This window comes from Dermacentor andersoni, chromosome 2 (genome assembly GCF_023375885.2).
Source record: "Dermacentor andersoni chromosome 2, qqDerAnde1_hic_scaffold, whole genome shotgun sequence".
In the NCBI taxonomy this organism is placed as follows: Eukaryota; Metazoa; Arthropoda; class Arachnida; order Ixodida; family Ixodidae; genus Dermacentor; species Dermacentor andersoni.
Genome location: NC_092815.1, coordinates 6732519 through 6752627, shown reverse-complemented (window position 1 = coordinate 6752627; position 20109 = coordinate 6732519). Strand labels below are relative to the sequence as shown.

Sequence of the window (20109 nt, the reverse complement as noted above, 5' to 3'; positions counted from 1 at the left end):
TTAAGTAGTTACTCATAGCAGGTTTCTTTTCCACTGCTGCCACTTATGAGATTACCTCAGCCTCCCTGACTCTCCACTTGACGTACTTTGTTGCCGTGCTGCTCAACATACAAGTCCCATACTTGCTGGTAAGCTTCCTAGTTCTTTTCCTCCACTGTGAATCAGTTTTTCCTGTACAAATATCTGAACATTCTCTCAGCACATTTGCTTTCTTTTGTATTCCCCAATCATTCCTCGTAATCAGTTTTACTTTGTGCTTCCTACTGGACACGCTGCGCCATCTAGCAGCAGTGCTGCAAAGTTTGTGCATGGTGCACATGCGCATATATATATATTTAGACAAAATTGTCTAAATGTATATGGGGTGGGTGCAATTCTGCATTGATGGTAAGCAGACAAGTGCAGCCTGTGCTGTTAGAAAGTAATATTTTGTCTATCAAGACGATGATCCTGTAGCTCATGTTTTCGGAATTGTTGAATTATTTCTATGATAATAGCTACATGCTTTCGTGGTTTTCTGTCCAACTGACTTAGTTATATACAAGTCAAGACTTTTTCTTAGCCAAGCCAAGCTAAAATGGTAGGATATGCCAGTATAGCCAACTTCCGTTAATTTGACCCTGATGGGACCGATGAAATGAATAGCAATATGTGCCGTAATGTGCTAAAATCTTAATCCATTATTTTTGTTAATTAGCTGATTTTGCATCTCGATTTTCTTGTGCAAAAAATTTTTGCCGCTCCAAGTATTTCAGCTCAAGGATTGCAATTGTGAAATCTGCCACAAGTGATTTTTAAAGAATTCTCTATAGTCAAAAAACATCCTGTATAGTGGACAAGTCCTTGGAATGTTTAGGAAACTTCTAGGTATACTGTATTTTAAACCTTTTACTTCTGTAGTAGTGTTGGCGTTTGAACAGTGAAGTCTAGCTACATATAAAGTTGGTGAAACTCTACGGACATTTCTTACGGTTTTGCTACTGTCTGTTTTTGAAAATGCTAATGGTGTGATCAGTCTGTTGAAAATTAGATGCAGCTCTCTGTTTGGAGACTGCATTGTTCTAAAACAGCATCGCAGTTATCTTACACACATTATTTTAGAAAACGAAAGGATAGAAAAGTTGGGCCAGACCCTCATATGACCTGTCAGAAAAAAGAAGTAAAGAAGTTTCATATTTTGACTGCACTTGTGGCCTGAGGTTAGCAGGTAGTGCAAGGCTTCTTGGTGTTTGCTGCACATGGCATTGTTCTAAACAATGTGCATATACTTGTTGGGTGCAAGTAAAAAAAAACTCAGCTGGAAGTTAGGGCTTATGTTGTCGTCTTGAACTTGTGTACATTTCTCACATATTCCCCCCCCCCCCCTTTTCTGTGCTAATAATCTTCTTTCATTGAATACCCGCAGATGAGCTCCCAGTGCAGTGTGTCTCTATTTAAATAAAACGCAGTTTCACCAAAAAGACGAAGCATCGATTGCAATAGGAAATTAGTAGACAGCTATATGAAGTAAGGATAGTAGCTTTATCAGCCAAATAATCTTGTAGACATTCGCTTACTAACTAAATTAACCCTTTCGCTGTCACGGACGTACTGGTACGTCATCGCGCTTCCCCCCCACAGTGTCACTGACGTACCGGTACGTTCTCTATCGTGCGTTCAAAATTTCGCGCCTCAGCGCAAAGCTGGCACTCCTAAACTGGCCACGCCATCTGTTGACTCTTTCTACAAGTTCGTATATTCGCCTCGACCTCTGTTAATCCCTGTATTGAAGAGTATGGTACGACTGCCACGCCTCCCTCTCTTTTTGCCGAGTGGCGCGGTGGCTCCGCGTTCGCTGGATCATGCGTCGCGCGCGTGTGGTTATGGGTTCAAGGGTTGTTCTGCCCTCTCCGCTGGTTTGAAGGTTTTTGTTTTTCTTCTGTTGGTGTGCCTGCTACGGCGCGTCAAGTTCAGGCGCACGTGCTGTTGCCTCTCCGAAAAGTGTGACTCGATTGCTGCTTTCACTCTCTCGCCGCACCCTCGCTTCCAACTTGCAGCAGTAAACGTAAAGCCCTTCGAACTTTGTTTAGCCTTTTTCCATCTCCCTCTGTCTTCTTGATCACGCAACGTCCCATTTATCTCCGTTGTGCGGGCGACTGAAAGCGCATCCTCCCTGCGCGCGGTTACTTTCGGATGGCTCAGCGCGCGGGACCTTCGTCTGCTCATTGGAGCGGTGGCTCAATTCCGATTCAGAATACGAGCCGAGCTCGGATTCGGACTCGGACAGAATCGTATGCGAGGAAGAGGGTTCCGCATCGTCAGATTCGGATGTTGAACGGATTTTATAGTCAGGCTGATGATGATGATGACATTTACTAACAACAGCTGCAGAACACTTAAATGTGCATATTGCATTGACTATGTTATTTGTATACTAATCATAATCAAAAATAAATTGCTATGTTCATTTCCTGTTATGCTCGTTCCCTGAAACCAAGCCGACACTGGGGGTGCGTCACGGCCAGAAAGGTCCGAGAGTGAAAGGGTTAACAAGCATGGTGTCGCACGCGCACAAGCGAACATGAACACATTTCACTCAATGACTGTGGACACTCGCTGTCAAAACACGAGTGAGGAAGCACGGCAGTAGCAGCGCGCAAATTGACCTTCACACTGCCTCTCGCTTCAATGCAAACTAAGCGGTGAAAACACAGCACACATGAAGCTGTCGGCATTTGGCAATCTCTGTCCCCATTGCAGATTGCTTTCAAGATATGGCCCATGGGGACGCGGCAGCCGCAGGAGTAGAACGCCCCCCCTCCCTCCCTTGCAGGCACAAGATTCCACCCTTGCACACTTTCACTCGCACATACAGCATACAGTGCACGGTGATGATGTTATCGCCCTTGGACTTTATATTGAAGCTGATGGCAGAAATACACCTGTAGTGGCATTACAATTGCTATCGCAGTAAAATGAAAGTATCACTTGGGAATGTGCTATACGTCCCACGTATAGGTGACATGCCTGCAATAAGCTCTTGCCCTATTGTGTTGCATCCTTCATGCAGTAAATTTACAACAAAAGTCAAGCATCTGTGCAGCTTGTCTTCTTTGCTTGTTTTGCACTAGTGCCGTAAATATCTAGATTTTAATGAACTTGCTAAACAAGTTCCTTTGTTTCACATCTCCTACAGTCTGTGTTTAACCCAAGGAAAGGTGCACTCAAATCTTGCAAAGATTTTCATGGTGCACAGCTTGAGAAAAAGTAAAGTATCGGCACCACTTTGGCCCAAACACCATAAGACGGTCTTTAATTTGTCCATGTTATGATACAAGCTCTAAATTGCACAAAAACGGACTTAGATATATCTTGTCAGACATGCAGCTACCCAAAAATGGTAAACTGCAGCATTGGTGGTGAAAAGTGTATTTTACATGTCTGTGGTCATCAGGGCCCATCTTTCCAATCTGTCACTTGTGAGTTATTGAACTCAGTCATGGTACTAAAGGATGACTGGAAGACACAGAAGTCTAGCTCTGCTGCTGATGAGCAGCATGGAGTAACTCGTGCTGTAGGTTGTGCAGTGAGTGGCCACTGAGGGAAAACATCAGGGTTGTAAAGCATGGCTGACATGCTGTTCGAGACAAACATCTTTGCCTGGATCAACACTCTCGTGGAACATTGATATCTTCAGTTCTCGTGAAGAACACACTGGGTTGGAACCACGCAGTTTTTGTCAGCACTTATGCAACGCTTGTCTGTAGGGACAATCATCTTTCAGAGTGAATTCCACAGTGACATAAGTGCACCTGCTCACAAGTGCCTTTCATGACGTCTGCTTGAGCAGCATTGCAATAAGCGAGGAAATAAACATACAGCTCCATGTGGCACCAAATGTTGAAAGTGTTCAATCAAAAGATGTCGTTGACTCTCTATCCGGGCTTTGGACCAAGCTCCTGGACGTAGCTGGCAGGAAAGACGCCCCAGTGGCCATCTTTCTCGCCGTGCCACCAGCCATCTTCAGCACGGCTATGCACTGTCACCAGGTCACCTGCATACACACACATACCACATTTAGTTGCAGCCAAAAAGCATGCAAGTCTTGCATTATCAGATCAACTAAAATGGCCAGACTTGCACATGACAGTGGTGCTCACAGAATGGTTTGCTCATTGTTTTACACTGTGCATAAAGTTCAGGACTGTGTCAAATGACATTTGCTTTGACACTTTTGACAGGACAGTAGCAGGTGTAGATATGGTGTTTGTACTAACACCAATAGTACTTGTGCCATTCATAAGTGAATGAATAAAGCATTTTATTGCAGAGTAGAAGAGGAAATTTGTGTTGCATGCAACAAAACTGTGCTCTTAATAGATCAAAACCTTCGTTGCACTTTTTCAGACCATGGTTCACAAGGCAAAACCTGGCAATGTGCAGCTATTTCTAAAACAGTATTTTTCTTCTGCTTCTGCAGTTACTCCACGCAGTTTTGCTTCCCCAAATTGTTGAGCACAGTGGTGTCGACAGGAGCTTGATGTCTGGAAGTATTGCCAAACCTCCTAAGTGTAGATCACCCTAGTATCGCTGCCATACTTATACATGTGTAGTGGAACATATGCATGTTGTGATTGCTGGGACTTGGGAGAAAGCAACCATGTTGTTGGTAACGTGCACGGTACATTCAGATCGATGTCGTTTTCATTGTGTGAGCGTGTGTGACGTGAAAAGTTAGCTTGTGTGCTACAGGATTTTCAAGTTGAGCCTAAGGATGCCTAAGGAAAGGAGGCCTTTCACATGCATACCTTGTGAAATACAGGCATCCCAGAGAATAAGCACCTAGGATGCTTTTTGATGATGTGCACTTAGCTTATTACATTGCTGTCTCCTCTTAGGCTGCTTCTTCATACACGATTTTTCTTTCTCTTTCTTGGCCATTTTTTCTCACAGAATCTACTTTCTGTCAAGACACACAATTCATGTATATTCAGAAAAGTCAGCAGACCACAGCAGTCTCTTTTCTTGAAACTTGCCTGCATAATTGACACATCTGGTTGTGCATGCAAATTTTCATTGTGCTGCAATACGCTGCTAAGCTTTTCCCATTGCACCAGATACTTGTGAATGTCTTGCATGTCGAATTAGAAAATTCTTAATGTTGGGAAACTGGTTAGGCTTACCTATGCCAAACTGCAAACAAGATTCAACGAAGCTGCCACTGCTTTTTAGAATACATGTTTCACTTTTGTGTTATGACCTATTCTTCTGAAAGAGGGATCAACCTATTCTTTTTATGTACTGCTGTCAATTTGGAGAAGTTGATGAGAATTACCCGCCGTGGTTGCTTAGTGGCTATGGTGTTGGGCTGCTGAGCACGAGGTCGCGGGATCGAATCCCGGCCATGGCGGCCGCATTTCGATGGGGGCGAAATGCAAAAACACCCGTGTGCTTAGATTTAGGTGCATGTTAAAGAACCCCAGGTGGTCGAAATTTCCGGAGTCCTCCACTACGGCGTGCCTCATAAGCAGAAAGTGGTTTTGGCACGTAAAACCCCATAATTACATATTGATGAGAATTGCATTACTGAACAAACGTACCACTTCGCTGTTCTACTAATATAACTTTCCTGGGAGAAGCAAAGCCAGTGTACTCTTGTTCAGCTTGCTTTGGTAAAGATGCACATTTGTAGAGGTATGCGAATAGTAATTTTTGAGGCCGAACGAAATACCAAACAGTGCCAGAAGTGAATCAAATACTTGTTGGCAAACTTGAGTCATTACATTTCACATCAGTATGAAGCATCATTTATACTAAAAACAAATCATGAATCATGGCTATAATAAAAACAAATGCAGCATTAGGAACAAATAAGCAGTGTTTACACGCTTGGGGACTCTTTGGACTGTACATGGTCATGCATTATCAGATCGAAATTTAAAACTGCAGCCTTGAGGGCCAGTTAGCGAATGCGCATACGTTCGAGGCAAAATGAGATGTGGGTGTCATTTCTGGCACCAGCAGACCGAAAAACAATAGACGTTATCTCTAGTTGGAATGGTTGTAGCTGATAAGTACACCGAGATTTAATTTAGAAGAAAACACCCAGGTGCAGCAAGCATAAATTTTACCGAATGATACCAACTGCCGAATGTTGTGTATGTGTGAATGATTGCAGCTTAGCTGGAACAGTCAGGCTCTATGTTTAACACATTCAGACGCCAATGAATTCTATTGATTGAAAACTTACTTTAACCGCATTTCTTGCATATTTAAAATCATAAGAGCCTCACAGCTGCAGAATAGATGAATTTTCATTTGTTTAGAGAGTTTTGTCAAATCTACAGAATATGGACTCTATGCGAAAACTCACTACAGGAACATTACATGTGAGAACTTCAACTATTTCATTTTTAACAGGCTTGAAAATCACCTATACAGGCACTTAAAAATTATGCCTGGTGCGACATAATGTGAAAAACCATGAAAGGAATGAAGCCACTACATGCAACTATATCCTTGCACCGAGAAACTACGCACAACCGTCTACCTTCCCACTTGTTTTACTAAAACGTTTTGAGCCAGTTATTCAAGCTAGCAAGACGATTCCAAGTAAAACATTTTCAAGATGCATGCGACACATTTTAAATATTGTTACGGAAGGATAAAAGAAGAGGAAGGAAGAAGGCGTGAGACGCTGACTGCTGCGTGTTGTTGCTGGTCAGCCATTCAACTACTCTGACTCTGCTTGTATATATATTGTAAATACAGTCTTTCTATACTTCCAACATCCCCATTATATATTGGTGGGAGGTGCTGGGTACCATGGCTCGAACCGGAGCTCCGCACTGGACGTCGCATCACCATCTTCACCATGAATGACGGTGAGCATGGGGGATCAACATTGTTGCCGCCTCCAGCGTCACCGTCGCCAGCTACGTAGCTGTCCCCTTCGGTTGTGGTTGTGCAACCCAAGAATCCTGGAACTTCCTGCGGGACCGATGGCACCGATGTTGAAGAGTGGGCGGCCATGTACGAACGCTTGAGTGGAATTAACAGATGGGACCCTACGCTTATGCTTGCTAACCTGTTGTTCTACCTAAGAGGCACGGCAAGGGTGTGGTACGAAAACCACGAAGAGGAGCTAACCAGCTGGGACCAATGCCAAGAGAAGTTGACAAGAGTTGTCTGGCAAACTAGCTGGCCATAAAATTGCCGCAAAGCAGGAACTGGCCTCCCGTGTCCAATCCCCCGTGGAGTTCTATGTCTCGTACATCTAGGACGTGCTGGCGCTTTGTCGTAAAGTCGATCACGACATGACAAGCTGAGAAGGTCGGGCACTTGCTGAAGGGAATTGCTGACGACGCCTTTAATCTGCTCATGTGCAAAAGCTGCTCTACAGTTGATGCTATCATCAAAGAGTTCCGACAATTTGAGCAGGCCAAAGGCCAAGCGTCCTACAACCATTCGCCAAACTTTTCTATACTGCCGCAATGTTGACGTGTGTAGATCAGCCCGCACAGCAGCATGCTTCGCCATCAGAGGACGTGGTGCGAATCGTTCGATGTGAACTGGACGCGATGGCGCCCGCAGCCCTGATGCTACCCCTTTTTCAGTCCCCCTCGTACAAGCCATCATTCTCCAGGAACTTGAAAACATTGGCCTACATTCTGTCTGTGCTGCCGCCAACCCCAGAGCCAACGAACGCCCTTCTACAATTTTCACTCCACCCCGACATTTCTCTCTGCGTTATTGCAACCCAACTGAGTGGAGAACTGTGGACGACCAGCCAGTATATTAAACACTTTCGCGACTGTGGGAGAATCGGTAGTTTTCGTGTAGTCTGGTAATTATTTTGTTTCCTGCCACAGGAAATGATTCATGTTGAAGTGTATGGTATCAAATAGTAGAAAAAGAAATTATCTTTCCAACGGTATTAATTTCAAACAACATATTTATTAATAATAATACGAAAAACTTATCAAAACAAAAAAAATCATAACAAGAACGAGAAAGATCGATAAAAACATCAATGCTGCTTTGCATAAAAAAATGCATAAAAAAACCAAGTATACATTTTCAACAATAGGGCCATTTGAAATCGTCCTGCAAATATTAGCTCTGTATCTACAAAAGTTATTTAGGTACACAGGAAAACATTAGACCTAGTGTCAGTCGTGTCACCGTGCGAAGCAGTTTCTCGATGAAGTGAAACAGAGGTTAGCTGCACATGTTTCGCAGAAAACATTTGTTTTCTGCTCAACTTTTCTTTCTTCATAGCACAGTTTACAGTTTCTATATCTTTCCATTTCTTGTGGTTGATGCTGTTGAACTTGAGCTGCACTCCGAGAGGGAACAACAGGCGCGACTAGGGGGTCCGCAAGATGTGGCTCATCATATCCCAGCAGCTGGTCAATTAGTTCTAACCTGAAGGCAAACTAGTCGAAGTGCAAACTTCTTTATAGTTCTGGGACTTCTGGATGCTACCGACGATGCTCGTCAAACATTATAAAGCTATTTACTACAGCTATATCGATACAGTGGAAAAACAGTGTCTTCCACCAACGCAAGGACTTCATAAGGACGTTGTAGGATCCGATGAGCTGGTCGGATTTATCCACTCCAAGCATGCCCACTTCGTATTTCTTGATCAGTACCGGCTTCTTCACGGACACTTCTGTCCACATATTCCCGACTTTCTTCCTTCGCTTTGCAAGGACGAATTTGTTCGCTGTGTGCGCGCTAGACATCATATTCACAAGCCGCCTGTCTTTCCATTGCAGGTACAAAACATCCTGCTCCCGCAGCCATCGAACGTCCTCTCTTTTTGCCTTCTTTTCCCACTGTGTGTCTTTGAGTTCACTTGGAAAGCCACGCCGATCTTTCCGCATTGCTCCATATGCAAGTGTCTTGCGCTCCAGTAAATGAATAAACAAAGATGTGGAAGTGTAGAAATTGTTAACAAAAATTGGGCAACCCTGATCAAGATGATTTTCGCACGCTAGGTTCTTCGCGCTTTCCCGTATAGATGCTGAACTGAACAGTGTACCCCGTTTCGGAATCTGCCAAAACCCATAATTTCTAACCCCATTTGATCACTTTATCCCTCATATACTGGCGAATTCCGGACTGACCTTTTGATTTGACCATTCTCTCGTCGACGGAGAGGTTCCGACGCAGTTGAAAAAATAATGCAGAAGAATCGTTGACGCGCTGAAGCAGAGAGGATATGTGGTGAAGCTTGCCATGGGATGCGACGGTCGTCTTCTCTAGATCAGACACACTCAGGAAGGCAAGCAACGCCTTGAACCGTTTCCTTGGCATCACTGTAGGCGGAAGAAGCCCTGAGAATAATCTGCGTGTGCTCCAATAACAATGCAAGCGTGGGACTTGCACGATTCCCATGTATACGAGAAGTCCGATGAACTTGAGCATCTTCTCTTGAGTGACTTCCTTCCACGATCCATCTCTCGCTGTAAGTCGGTTTCTCGAAAATATGCATCCACGCATACTTATTTGTGTTGTTGCATATCTTCCTGATGATTTCGGCGGTGAAAAACAACAGGAAGAAATTGACGGCTTTTACGAACTGCCACGCAGCACTCCGGAGCGCGATTTCGAGGTCCATTCCCGGCGGTCTTCGTGGGCAAAACTTCACTCTCTTCGCGGCCGCTGGCAAATGGTCCTGTCCCAACGACGTTGATACCCTGCAGATAAGAACTGTGACCTTTAGAACACACCGGAAATCCTTACGACGCGATAACATGGTCCGAGAAGAAAGCAAAACTCACCGGCGGATACCTGTCGATGTTCCGGGGCGGTTTGCCGCACTTTCGTCGTCTGTACTGAAGTCCGACGAATCACAGTCATCTTCCGAGTCTGTGCTGCTACGATCATCCGCAAATTCGAGCCCAGATGCATCGTAATCCGTTGAAACTCGCCGTTTGCGAGGGGCGGACACGCGCAACGTAGATGCCATTTCGGAAACAAAGAGTGCTCGTCACCACCACTACGCAGGCGCTTTAAAAATCCCCGCGCGGTGAAAAAGAAAAACACAAATCGGAAACTGATAAAATAGTCCCTCTTTAACTCGCTCAATAGCACTAGCTGTTCGAAGCGCTCAGAGAAGCTCCAAAATTCAAACTTGTACCATCGAGAACATACTGTCGACGCGAATAGGCGCGGTCACGAAAGTTAATCTTTCGCCGCATTGGTCATGTCGCCCGATACTGTCGCAACTCGTGGCCCTCAACACCCCGCACGCCGACCAACCTGCGCCGTTTTGATGAAAATGCCCGCAATGTTTCGGCCACTGCCAAGTCTAAGAGCGCCGACAACTCTGCAAGGAACACATTGTACGACTGTACAATGTGTTCCTTGCAATTGTTCCTTGCCCATGCTCACCATCGCCGCGCGGACACCAGTCTCGTTTACTGCAGCCACGTCGCCTTTCATTTTCTGTGGCTTTTGGCTGTACCCTTTCGGAAAACTAAGAAATGCATCCTTCAGAGGTGGTTTTGCATTGCCTACTACCACAGCAAATCCTCTGTCTGTGCCCACAAAGAGAATTGTAATTTACATTAAAATAGACCGTGTACCTATCCAAGCACTCGTCGACACTGGAGCCCACATGTATGTCACAAGTGCTAACCTACGTAGACGTTTAAAGAAGGTCCTCACGCCAAGCAGCTGCCCAAGTGCTCCGTGTGGCCAATGGCGGCGTGCTGGTTATTCTTGGAATGTGTACTGCGCTTTTAACTCTTTCGCTGTCAGACGTACCGGTACGTCTTCGCGCTCCCCCCCCCCCCACACAGTGTCACTGACGTACCGGTACGTTCTCTATCGTGCGTTCAAAATTTCGCGCCTGAGCGCAAAGCTGGCGCTCCTAGACTGACCACGCCATCTGTTGACTCTTTCTACAAGTTCGTATTTTCGCCTCGACCTGTGTTGGTGCATGTATTGAAGAGTACGGTGCGACTGCAGTCGCCCCTCTCTCTTTGCTGAGTGGCGTGATGGCTCAGCGTTCGCTGTATCATGCGTCGTGCGGTTATGGGTTCAAGGGTTGTTCTGCCATCTCCACTGGTTTGAAAGTTTTTGTTTTTCTTCTGTTGGTGTGTCTGTCACGGCACGTCAAGTTCAGAGGCACGTGCCGTTGCCTCTCTGAAAAGAGTGACTCAATTGCTGCTTTCGCTCTCTCGCCGCTCTCTCGCTTCCGACTTGCAGCAGTAAACGTAAAACCCTTCGAACTTTGTTTTAGCCTTTTTCCATCTCCCTCTGTCTTCTTGATCACACAACGTCCCATTTCGCTCCATTGTGCAGGCGACTGAAAGCGCATCCTCCCTGCGCGCGGTTACTTTCGGATGGCTGAGCGCGCGGACCTTCGTCTGCTCATTGGAGCGGTGCCTCAATTCCGATTCAGAATACGAGCCGAGCTCGGATTCGGACTCGGACAGCCTCATTCGAGGAAGAGGTGAGTTCCGCATCGTCAGATTCGGATGTTGAACGGATGTTATAGTCAGGCTGATGATGATGATGATGTTTACTGACAACAGCTGCAGAACACCGAAATGTGCATATTGCATTGACTATGTTGTTTGTATACCAATCACAATCAAAAATAAATTGCTGTGTTCATTCCCTGTTATGCTCGTTCCCTGAAACCAAGCTGACACTGGGGGAGCGTCACGGCCAGAAATGTCCGACAGCGAAAGGGTTAAGTATAGCCAGCCACCCTACTTCTGTTCTCTTTTCTGTGATCAACAACTGCCCTCACGACGTTATCGTTGGACTGGACTTTTTATCTAATCATCCTGCTCTCATCAAATGTGCAACCGGCGTTCTTCAGTTGGAACTGCCTCAATTCGCCGATGCTCCGAGCACTGCCCCACCGCACTTGTGCTCGATTCACGATGTGTATCTGTCACCCGAAGCAGTCACTTACGTCACTTTTACCACACAGCTACAGGTTCCCGATGGTAATTATGTGCATCGCCCCATCGTCGACATGCATTGTAACCTGAACGTTGCTATTCTGCATACGCTGGTCACGGTTACTAATGACATCATTCTACCACTTCTGAATTTCAGCCTGTGCCCTCAAGTGCTTCCAGCTGGCATGTTCTTGGCCAGCGCTTCCAGTACTTCTTAATTTGACATTGAGAGTCTGAATGCCGAGAGTGGTTTATTACCACCAGTTGCAGCTCACAGCTCTGGTTCCTTAACGGGTGACCTCGCGAAAATGATTGCACCTGATCTCACTTCTGCACAGGCCACGGACATACGTCTCCTGCTCGAATTTGACATTGTGACACAGTGACATTTTTGATTTCGGCAACAGGCCTTTAGGCCAAACATCTGTTGTTCACCACCGTATAAACATTGGAGACACGAATCCCATTCGTCGGCGTCCCTATCGTGTATCGCACGCTGAACGTAGAGTAATCCAATCAGAACTGGACAAAATGCTCCGCAAAGGGGTCATCATACCATCAGCCAGCCCATGTGAAAAAGAAAGCTGGTACGTTGCATTTTTCCGTCAATCACTTGAAAAGACGTCTACCTACTACCACACATTGATGACGCCTTAGACTGCTTGCACCGAGCTAAATACTTCTCGTCCATTGATCTTCGATCTGGCTACTGTCAGATTTCAGTTGATGAATTGGAACGCAAGAAGACAGCCTTCATCACGCCGGGTGGTTTCATCATCATCATCAGCCTTGTTACGCCCACTGCAGGGCAGAGGCCTCTCCCATGCTTCTCCAACTACCCCGGTCATGTACTAATTGTGGCCATGTTGTCCCTGCAAACTTCTTAATCTCATCCGTCCACCTAACTTTCTGCCGTCCTCTGCTACGCTTCCCTCCCCTCATTACATGTCCTGCCCATGCCCATTTCTTTTTCTTGATTTTAACTAAGGTGTCATTAACTCGCATTTGTTCCCTCACCCAATCTGCTCTTTTCTTATCGCTTAACGTTACACCCATCATTATTCTTTCCATAGCTCGTTGCGTCGTCCTTAATTTAAGTAGAACCCTTTTCGTAAGCCTCCAAGTTTCTGCCCCCTACGTGAGTACTGGTAAGACACAGCTATTATACACTTTTCTCTTGAGGGATAATGGCAACCTGCTGTTCATGATCTGGGAATGCCTGGCAAATGCACCCCAGCCCATTCTTATTCTTCTGATTATTTCAGTCTCATGATCCGGATCCGCGGTCACTACCTGTCCTAAGTAGATGTATTCCCTTACCACTTCCGGTGCGTCGCTACCTATCGTAAACTGCTGTTCTCTTCCGAGACTGTTAAACATTACTTTAGTTTTCTGCAAATTAATTTTTAGACCCACCCTTCTGCTTTGTCTCTCCAGGTCAGTGAGCATGCATTGCAATTTTTCCCCAGAGTTACTAAGCAAGGCAATATCATCATTGAATCGCAAGTTACTAAGGTATTCTCCATTAATTCTTTATCCCCAATTCTTCCCAATCCAGGTCTCTGAATACCTCCTGTAAACACGCTGTCAATAGCATTAAAGAGATCGTATCTCCCTGCCTGACGCCTCTCTCTATTGGGATTTTGTTGCTTTCTTTATGTGGGACTATGGTGGCTGTGGCGCTGCTATACATATCTTTCAGTATTTTTACATACGGCTCGTCTACACCCTGATTCCGTAATGCCTCCATGACTGCTGAGGTTTCGACTGAATCAAACGCTTTCTCGTAATCAGTGAAAGCTATATATAAGGGTTGGTTACATTTCGCACATTTCTCTATCACCTGATTGATAGTGTGAATATGGTCCATTGTCGAGTAGCCTTTACGGGATCCTGCCTGGTCCTTTGGTTGGCAGAAGTCTAAGGTGTTCCTAATTCTATTTGCGATTACCTTAGATATTACTTTGTAGGCAACGGACAGTAAGCTGATCAGTCTATAATTTTTAAAGTCTTTGACATTGTTAGGAATGGCCGGCCGGGGTGGCAACGTGCCAGCTATTTCAGCCCGCTGCATGTGCTTCGACCGAGCCGCGGTGGCGGCGCCCTTCAGAGAACGAGTGAGGACAGCGCTAACCAACCATGAACTTCCTTTGGAGAACTGCGGACTACGTCCGCTCTGGAATTTAGAGGCGCCGGCTGGGGTCGGGCGTGACCACCTGACTACGGGTACGCAGGACAAAGGATACCACGACGACTGCGCTGCAAAGGTCGTCTGCCCTCGAGAGAGCACTGAAACCTGTGCGGCACGTGTGTGTGAGCCCTCCTCCTCCAAAAAGGCGTGTAGTCTGCGATGAGGTCGAACGGAGTGCTTATAAGCAGCGGTTGTCGGCTGCTAGTGGTGTGCTCGTCGTCGTGCTCTGTGCTCGAAATGTACTCGTGAGCTGTGTGCTTGTAAGCTGTGTGCTGTATGTTCGTCTTGTGGGCTCCATTTGGGAGTCACGCATAGACTGTGTAAATGTATCTCTTGTTCAAATGTTAATATGTAAATAAATCCTGCTCGCCTAAGTCCCGACGAAGAGCCTGGTCCTCCCTACAACTACGACCGCCAAATCTGACATCTGGTTGACAGCGGTGGGATCGTCTTGACGAATCTAATATCTGGATGGCAGCGGTGAGATTGGCCTACGGCTCGTAGATCGGCCTACGACTCGGAGACAGCAATGGCAGCTGACGGACGTTCGCACATGGTGACCTACCGGTATCCTGATCAAGTTGGAGGTGACTTGGGATTGACCACCTCTTGCAACTGACTGGATACGGCGGAGAAGGACTGGCGTTATGGTGCTGCTTCAGTGGGTAAGCGTTTGGTTTTGGCTGTAAGATTTACCAGGCTTCAATTTCTCTGTGTTTTTGGATTTGATTCGTTGGGGATCTTTTACTTGTATTCTGATTTGCGTGGGTATTGCAACAAGTATTGTGTGACAGCAGAGCCAAAGCTTAAAGTAGCGACCATGGTTCTAATGTGTTTGACGAGGGCTGACCTGTTGTGGTTGTGTGAGGAGGTTGAGGTAGACGTAGAGGAGGACTTGATGGAAACAGAAATTCGTAAGGCAATTCTCGAAAGTGAGAATGAATTGAAATTCATCGAACATATAGGTAACCAAATTCTAAGCAAAAAATGGGAACAGGAAGCAATTAGGCAAGAACAGGAAAAAGCTAGGCAGGAACTAAAAAGTATTTCGCAGGAAGAAGGCCTAACAGAAGTAACAAGGCAGTACATTGATGCACTGAACAAAGAGATTGAAGGTTTGAAGCAGTTAATCGAGCAAAGTCAACAGCGGCTTGAGAAATCTATTAGGCTGGACGCAGCGAAAGTGGGAGGAAGTCGATAGCAGATTTCAGTCGAAAGTCGAGGAAAGTAGTAGTACCTGTGAGATTAGCAGCACGTTCATAGGTGAACTCGAAGTGCCAGGAGCTAACGAGGCCTTAGTGGCAACAGAGGCCGTTAAAGGCCAGAGTGAGAGCGACGAGGTGCTGTGCCAACAGAGGACTGTAGAGACAGCTAGGCCAGCTGCGAACAAATTGGCACAGTTACCGCGAGTGTGCGTCGCTTGTAATGTTAGCGAAGTTGCTAGCGAAGTACAGAGTACTGTTGACCCGACAGACGCGAGCACCCATGTCGAGCCAGGTCTGTGTGCCGAAGTCAAGTGCCAGCTGGACGGTGCAGTTGAGGGAAGTTCGCAGGATTGCGAGCTCCGTAGCTCAAGGGATAACTACTGCATTTTTCAGGGATCGGTGCAGCTCTCCGCCAGTCTAGGTAGCCAAGAGAGCGATGATTTAGTTATTAAATCATTCAGACTGTGCGGGTAAGAGACCAATCCAGACCGACGAAATGTGTACTGGCCAGCAGGAGGCGCGAGAAAGCGGCATGAAAAGGAATTCAAAGAAAAAGCACCGCAGAAAGAAGCGCCGTAAAGATAGGAATGCGATGACTAATGTAGCGCAGCCAAAGATGACGAGAGACCCAAAAGGGCAGGGAGCGAGGAGAAGAAAGGTGCGGTCGTCGTTGACAATGTTGGCACATCAAACACATTCGAGCCACCGGTCAAAAAGAGACCGAGAAGCATGTTCTGCATGGACGCGGACAAAGGGCACGGGGCAGTTAAGTTCCTCGTCGTTCCGTCGTTTTTTTCGGAGTTCAGCATGTACTACAAAGATGTGCAAGGTGGCAGGACGAGACGAGGTGATAAGGAGTCGCGACGCGGTCAGTCAAGTTCGTGAGGAAAGCGTGGCGCCAGGACACAAATTGGCAGGAGACTGTAACGTCTTGGAGGAGCTGATAGCGGGTCAGCCCTTTTGTTGTCCCTGGATAGCCAGAGTAGCTTTCGAACCGCGACCACCTCGGGTACGGCTCAAAAGTATGAGTCAGTCGTAAGCGTTTGGAACGGGAGGCCAAGAGAGCCTCCTCCGTAAAAGTAAAAAGTGTTTTTTTTTTTGTTTTATTTTTCAGCATTGGAAAATTTTCGCAATTTAAGACCAAAGTTTCTTTCAATATGTAAGGTATGAGCTCTGTTTATGTTTTGTTTGACAATCTCCGAGATTTGAAAGACGTGTCTTATGTAAACCATAGTTTCGCGAGGTGTTTCATTAATAAGTAGATAGGTTATCGTTGAGAGGCCTATCGTAACGCGCGTGTGTATTAGTTAACCTTCTTTTTTTTGTTTTTTTATTTTCTAAGGTTAAGCGCGTAGGTTTTCAGTAAGTGCATCATTTGCACCGAGAAGAACTCTTAGGTCCATTAGCGCGTGTCCTGTGCGGACAGAAGGAAGCAGAAGGTTTATGACTGAGTTGCTCATGTGTGTTGAGGGCAGCCGTATTCTGACTTCTCTAGTACGCGTGCGTAGAGCTAGTTATTGGAAGACACATTTGTTTAAAGGTTCCTCTGTGTTGCGTAAGTTACGCAAGCTTGGTTGTTCGTTTAAGGAATGTGTCCTGTATGGACTAAAGGAACAAATGTGAGTAAGCGTGATGAAACGTTTGCGTAAGACGCAAGTACGCGTTAAGAATAGGGACCACAAAGCTAGCGCGTTTGTGATTACGTACCTATGGAGTTGGCCAGACTGTTCAGTGGCAACAGTACATGAGATAAGTACGCCACTGCGATAGGGTAAGAACAGGCTGTTCGTGAATTTAGGCTGCTTAAGATATGTTCGGGTATTGGTATTTGAGAGCCTTCGGTTTAGTTCTGCGTAAACCTTTGCTCTTGTGCAGCACGACAGTCAGATCTGGTTAAACTCGGGGGGGGAACGTGAACGCTCGCTTTGGCGGCACAAAATTTTGGGGCAAAATTTGGGATTCCCAGTTGAGCGGCTTACACGGAAATTTTGATAGGAAGCCTGGTGGATTAACAGCTGATTCCGGGCATTTGCACGCTGAGTGGTATTGTGTTGCCGGGGTCGACTCTTCTGTGCCAGTTGTTGTGAGACGGTTGAAAGCATTCCAAGTGCGCGGGGGTTGCAGAGAGCAAAGCCATCATCTTGCTCGCCAGCCATTCTCTTCCTGCCCAGCAATTGCCAGCACTGGCCAGGCGAGATTTTCCGGGCCATGGAGGAGCTGTTAGGAATGGCCGGCCGGGGTGGCAACGTGCCAGCTATTTCAGCCCGCTCAGTTCACGGTCATGCCCTTTGGCCTATGCAATGCTCCTGCGACATTTCAATGTATGATGGAGTTTATTTTGCGAGGCTGCAAGTAGACCACCTGTCTTCGTTACATTTATAACGTATTGTTTTTTTCCCGCGTTCGGCAGCCACCTTACCCGACTCGCTGCCATTCTTGCGGTCTTCCGGAAAGATGGCCTCCAACTGAACTCCACGAGGTGTCAATTCGGGCGGCGTCAGATCACCGTGTTGGGACACTTTGTTGATGCATCCTGTGTCCGACCAGACCCGGAAAAAGTTCGCGCCGTTCAGTTTCCAGTGCTTCTGTCGTGCGCTGCTTCATCGGCCTGTGTTCTTACTTTTGCCATTTAGTCGAAAAACTTCGCCGGCATTGCTCGGCCTTTTACAGATCTAAAGAAGAACATGGCATTCTCATGGGGCTCAAAATAGGCTCATGTGTTCCCGGCTCTCATCGGGTTTTTAACTTGCCCACCTTGATTCATCTGCACTGACCGAAGTCCACACTGACGCAAGCGGCCACGGCACCGGCGCTGTTCGACCCGACATCTGAATGGTATCGAGTGCCTGATAGCTTACGCCAGCCGCCTGCTGTCCCCTCCCGAGAAAAATTACTTCATCACTGATTGGGAGTGCTTAGCTTTAGTTTGGGCTGTCGACAAGTTCTGGCCATATTTGTACGGCCGCACGTTTTTGGTTGTTACCGACCACCACGCCCTCTGCTGGCTGCCTTCCCTCTGGGACCCAATAGCATGGCTTGGTCGCTGGGCTTTGCGGCTCTAGGAATTTTCATTTATTGTCAACTACAGGTCTGGACGTCTGCACAAGGACATTGACTGCTTCTCTCATGACCCCGTGGATCCTCCTGATTCTGCTGTGCATGATCCGGTGACCTGCATTATGGCTTTTACTGACACGACTGACATGCGTGCTGCGACGAATCAATGCGACGAATCCTTACAGTTAATCATCACTGGAGTGCAATATGGCCGCACCGATGGCACAAGCCGCGTGCTCGTGCTGCACGACGGCATCCTCTACCGCCGAAATATCAACCCTGATGGCCCTGAGTTGCTCCTTGTCCTTCATCATCTGCAATCCATCGCTCTTGAACAACTTCACGATGCACCGACAGTGGGATACCTTGGAGTTTTGCGTACATATGACCGCGTACAATGCCAACTCTTTTGGCCGGGCCTCTACCGCTCTGTGCGTCGTTATGTCTCAACTTGCGAATTGTGTCAGCGCTGGAAGAAATCTCCCCTACCACCTATCGGACGACTTCATCCAATTGAAGTTGCCTCTAGGCCTTTCTTTTGTGTAGGCCTTGACCTGCTTGGCGCTTTTCTGACGACGACTCGAGGGAATAAGTGGATCGCCTTCAGTACTGATTACACGACACCCTACACGATAACAAAGGTGTTGCCGACTGTTTGTGCAACAGATGTCACTGATTTTCTCCTCCACGACTTCGTTCTCCACCACGGTGTACCTCAACAGTTACTTACAGATTGTGGCCGCTCGTTTTTGTCTCGTTTTGTCAACCTGTCCACCACCCACCACCCACAAACAAACGGCCTTACCGAACGCTCACAGAGATGCTGTCGATGTACATTTCGAATGATCACCGCAACTGGGAAGCCATGCTGGCCTACGTGACATTCACGTATAACTCGTCCCAACATGACACCGCAGGATATCATACCTGCCAACTCTCCCGATTCGCCCGGACGACTCCCGATTTTTTACTGAACTTACCAATTGTACGATCACTGTCATATATCTCGCGAAAAGTGGTCTCTGTTCATGCAATAATGGTTTTTGCGAAACCGGCACCACGGAATCTACAGCCACATCGTTATCGTCAGCATCACCAACAACGGCCGCACTAGCACCATCGGTATCATCAACTAAGCAGCCATCTACGGTGCCTAGTAAGCCGACCAAAGCCAGAGCCAATGTAGCTCTTGCATTTCATGCATGCCTTCGTCCATGGTGAATCTTGTTGCTGCTGCTTGGTTCTTTATTCTATACTGCTTGTGTGTATGATTAGTGTTGGCTAGGTTGTGTGTGTGCGGTGCACCGTCTAAAGTTACAGTCCTCGTGTGCTTGATGCCATGGCGCTGTCAAAGCCCAAGAAAAGGTATTTGCAGCAGTTTTTGTGATCTTATACTTCTGAATTTCCGTGCTTTTTGACATCAAGAAAAGAACATTTTGCATTTTGTACAATGTGTAGATGTGATGTCAGCGTGTCTCACGGTGGCAAAGGCAGCTTGAAACTACACGTTTCCACAGCGAAGCATCAAAGCTATTTTCACACCGCTGAGCAGCAAAAGAACATAGTGAACTTTCTCTGGAACAACTGCGACGACAGTGTCATACGTGTGGAGTGCCTGTTTACGGGATTCTTCGTCGAACACGACCTACCCCTTAGTTTCAGTGACCACGTTTGGCGTCTTCTACAGAAAATGTTTCTGAAATGCGATGAGGCGAAGTGTTATGGATGTGGACGCAACTCTGAAGAA

The 20109-nt window shown here is 46.6% G+C and overlaps 2 protein-coding genes across 5 annotated transcripts in view; one reads left to right on the top strand and one right to left on the bottom strand.

Moving 5' to 3' along the window:
- Positions 1-11496, top strand: part of LOC126543053 (uncharacterized) — a 44933-nt gene extending 33437 nt beyond the window's left edge. Inside the window, exons 7-8 of one of the 3 annotated variants that reach the window (XM_055077569.2) lie at positions 9-128; positions 2740-2889. In XM_055077569.2, the coding sequence (XP_054933544.1) occupies positions 9-128; positions 2740-2787 (168 nt within the window). In that variant the 3' untranslated portion in view covers positions 2788-2889. Of the gene's footprint in view, positions 1-8; positions 2457-2739; positions 2890-11298 lie in introns of those variants that run through there. The other 2 variants (XM_055077568.2, XM_055077566.2) reach the window with 2 other exon arrangements.
- The window catches only part of Nost (Nostrin), a 67947-nt gene continuing 51102 nt past the window's right edge, over positions 3265-20109 (bottom strand). For both annotated transcript variants that reach the window (XM_050190187.3, XM_050190188.3), the window contains one exon: positions 3265-4033. In XM_050190187.3, coding sequence (XP_050046144.1) covers positions 3915-4033 — 119 coding nt within the window. In that variant the 3' untranslated portion in view covers positions 3265-3914. The remainder of the gene's footprint in view (positions 4034-20109) is intronic.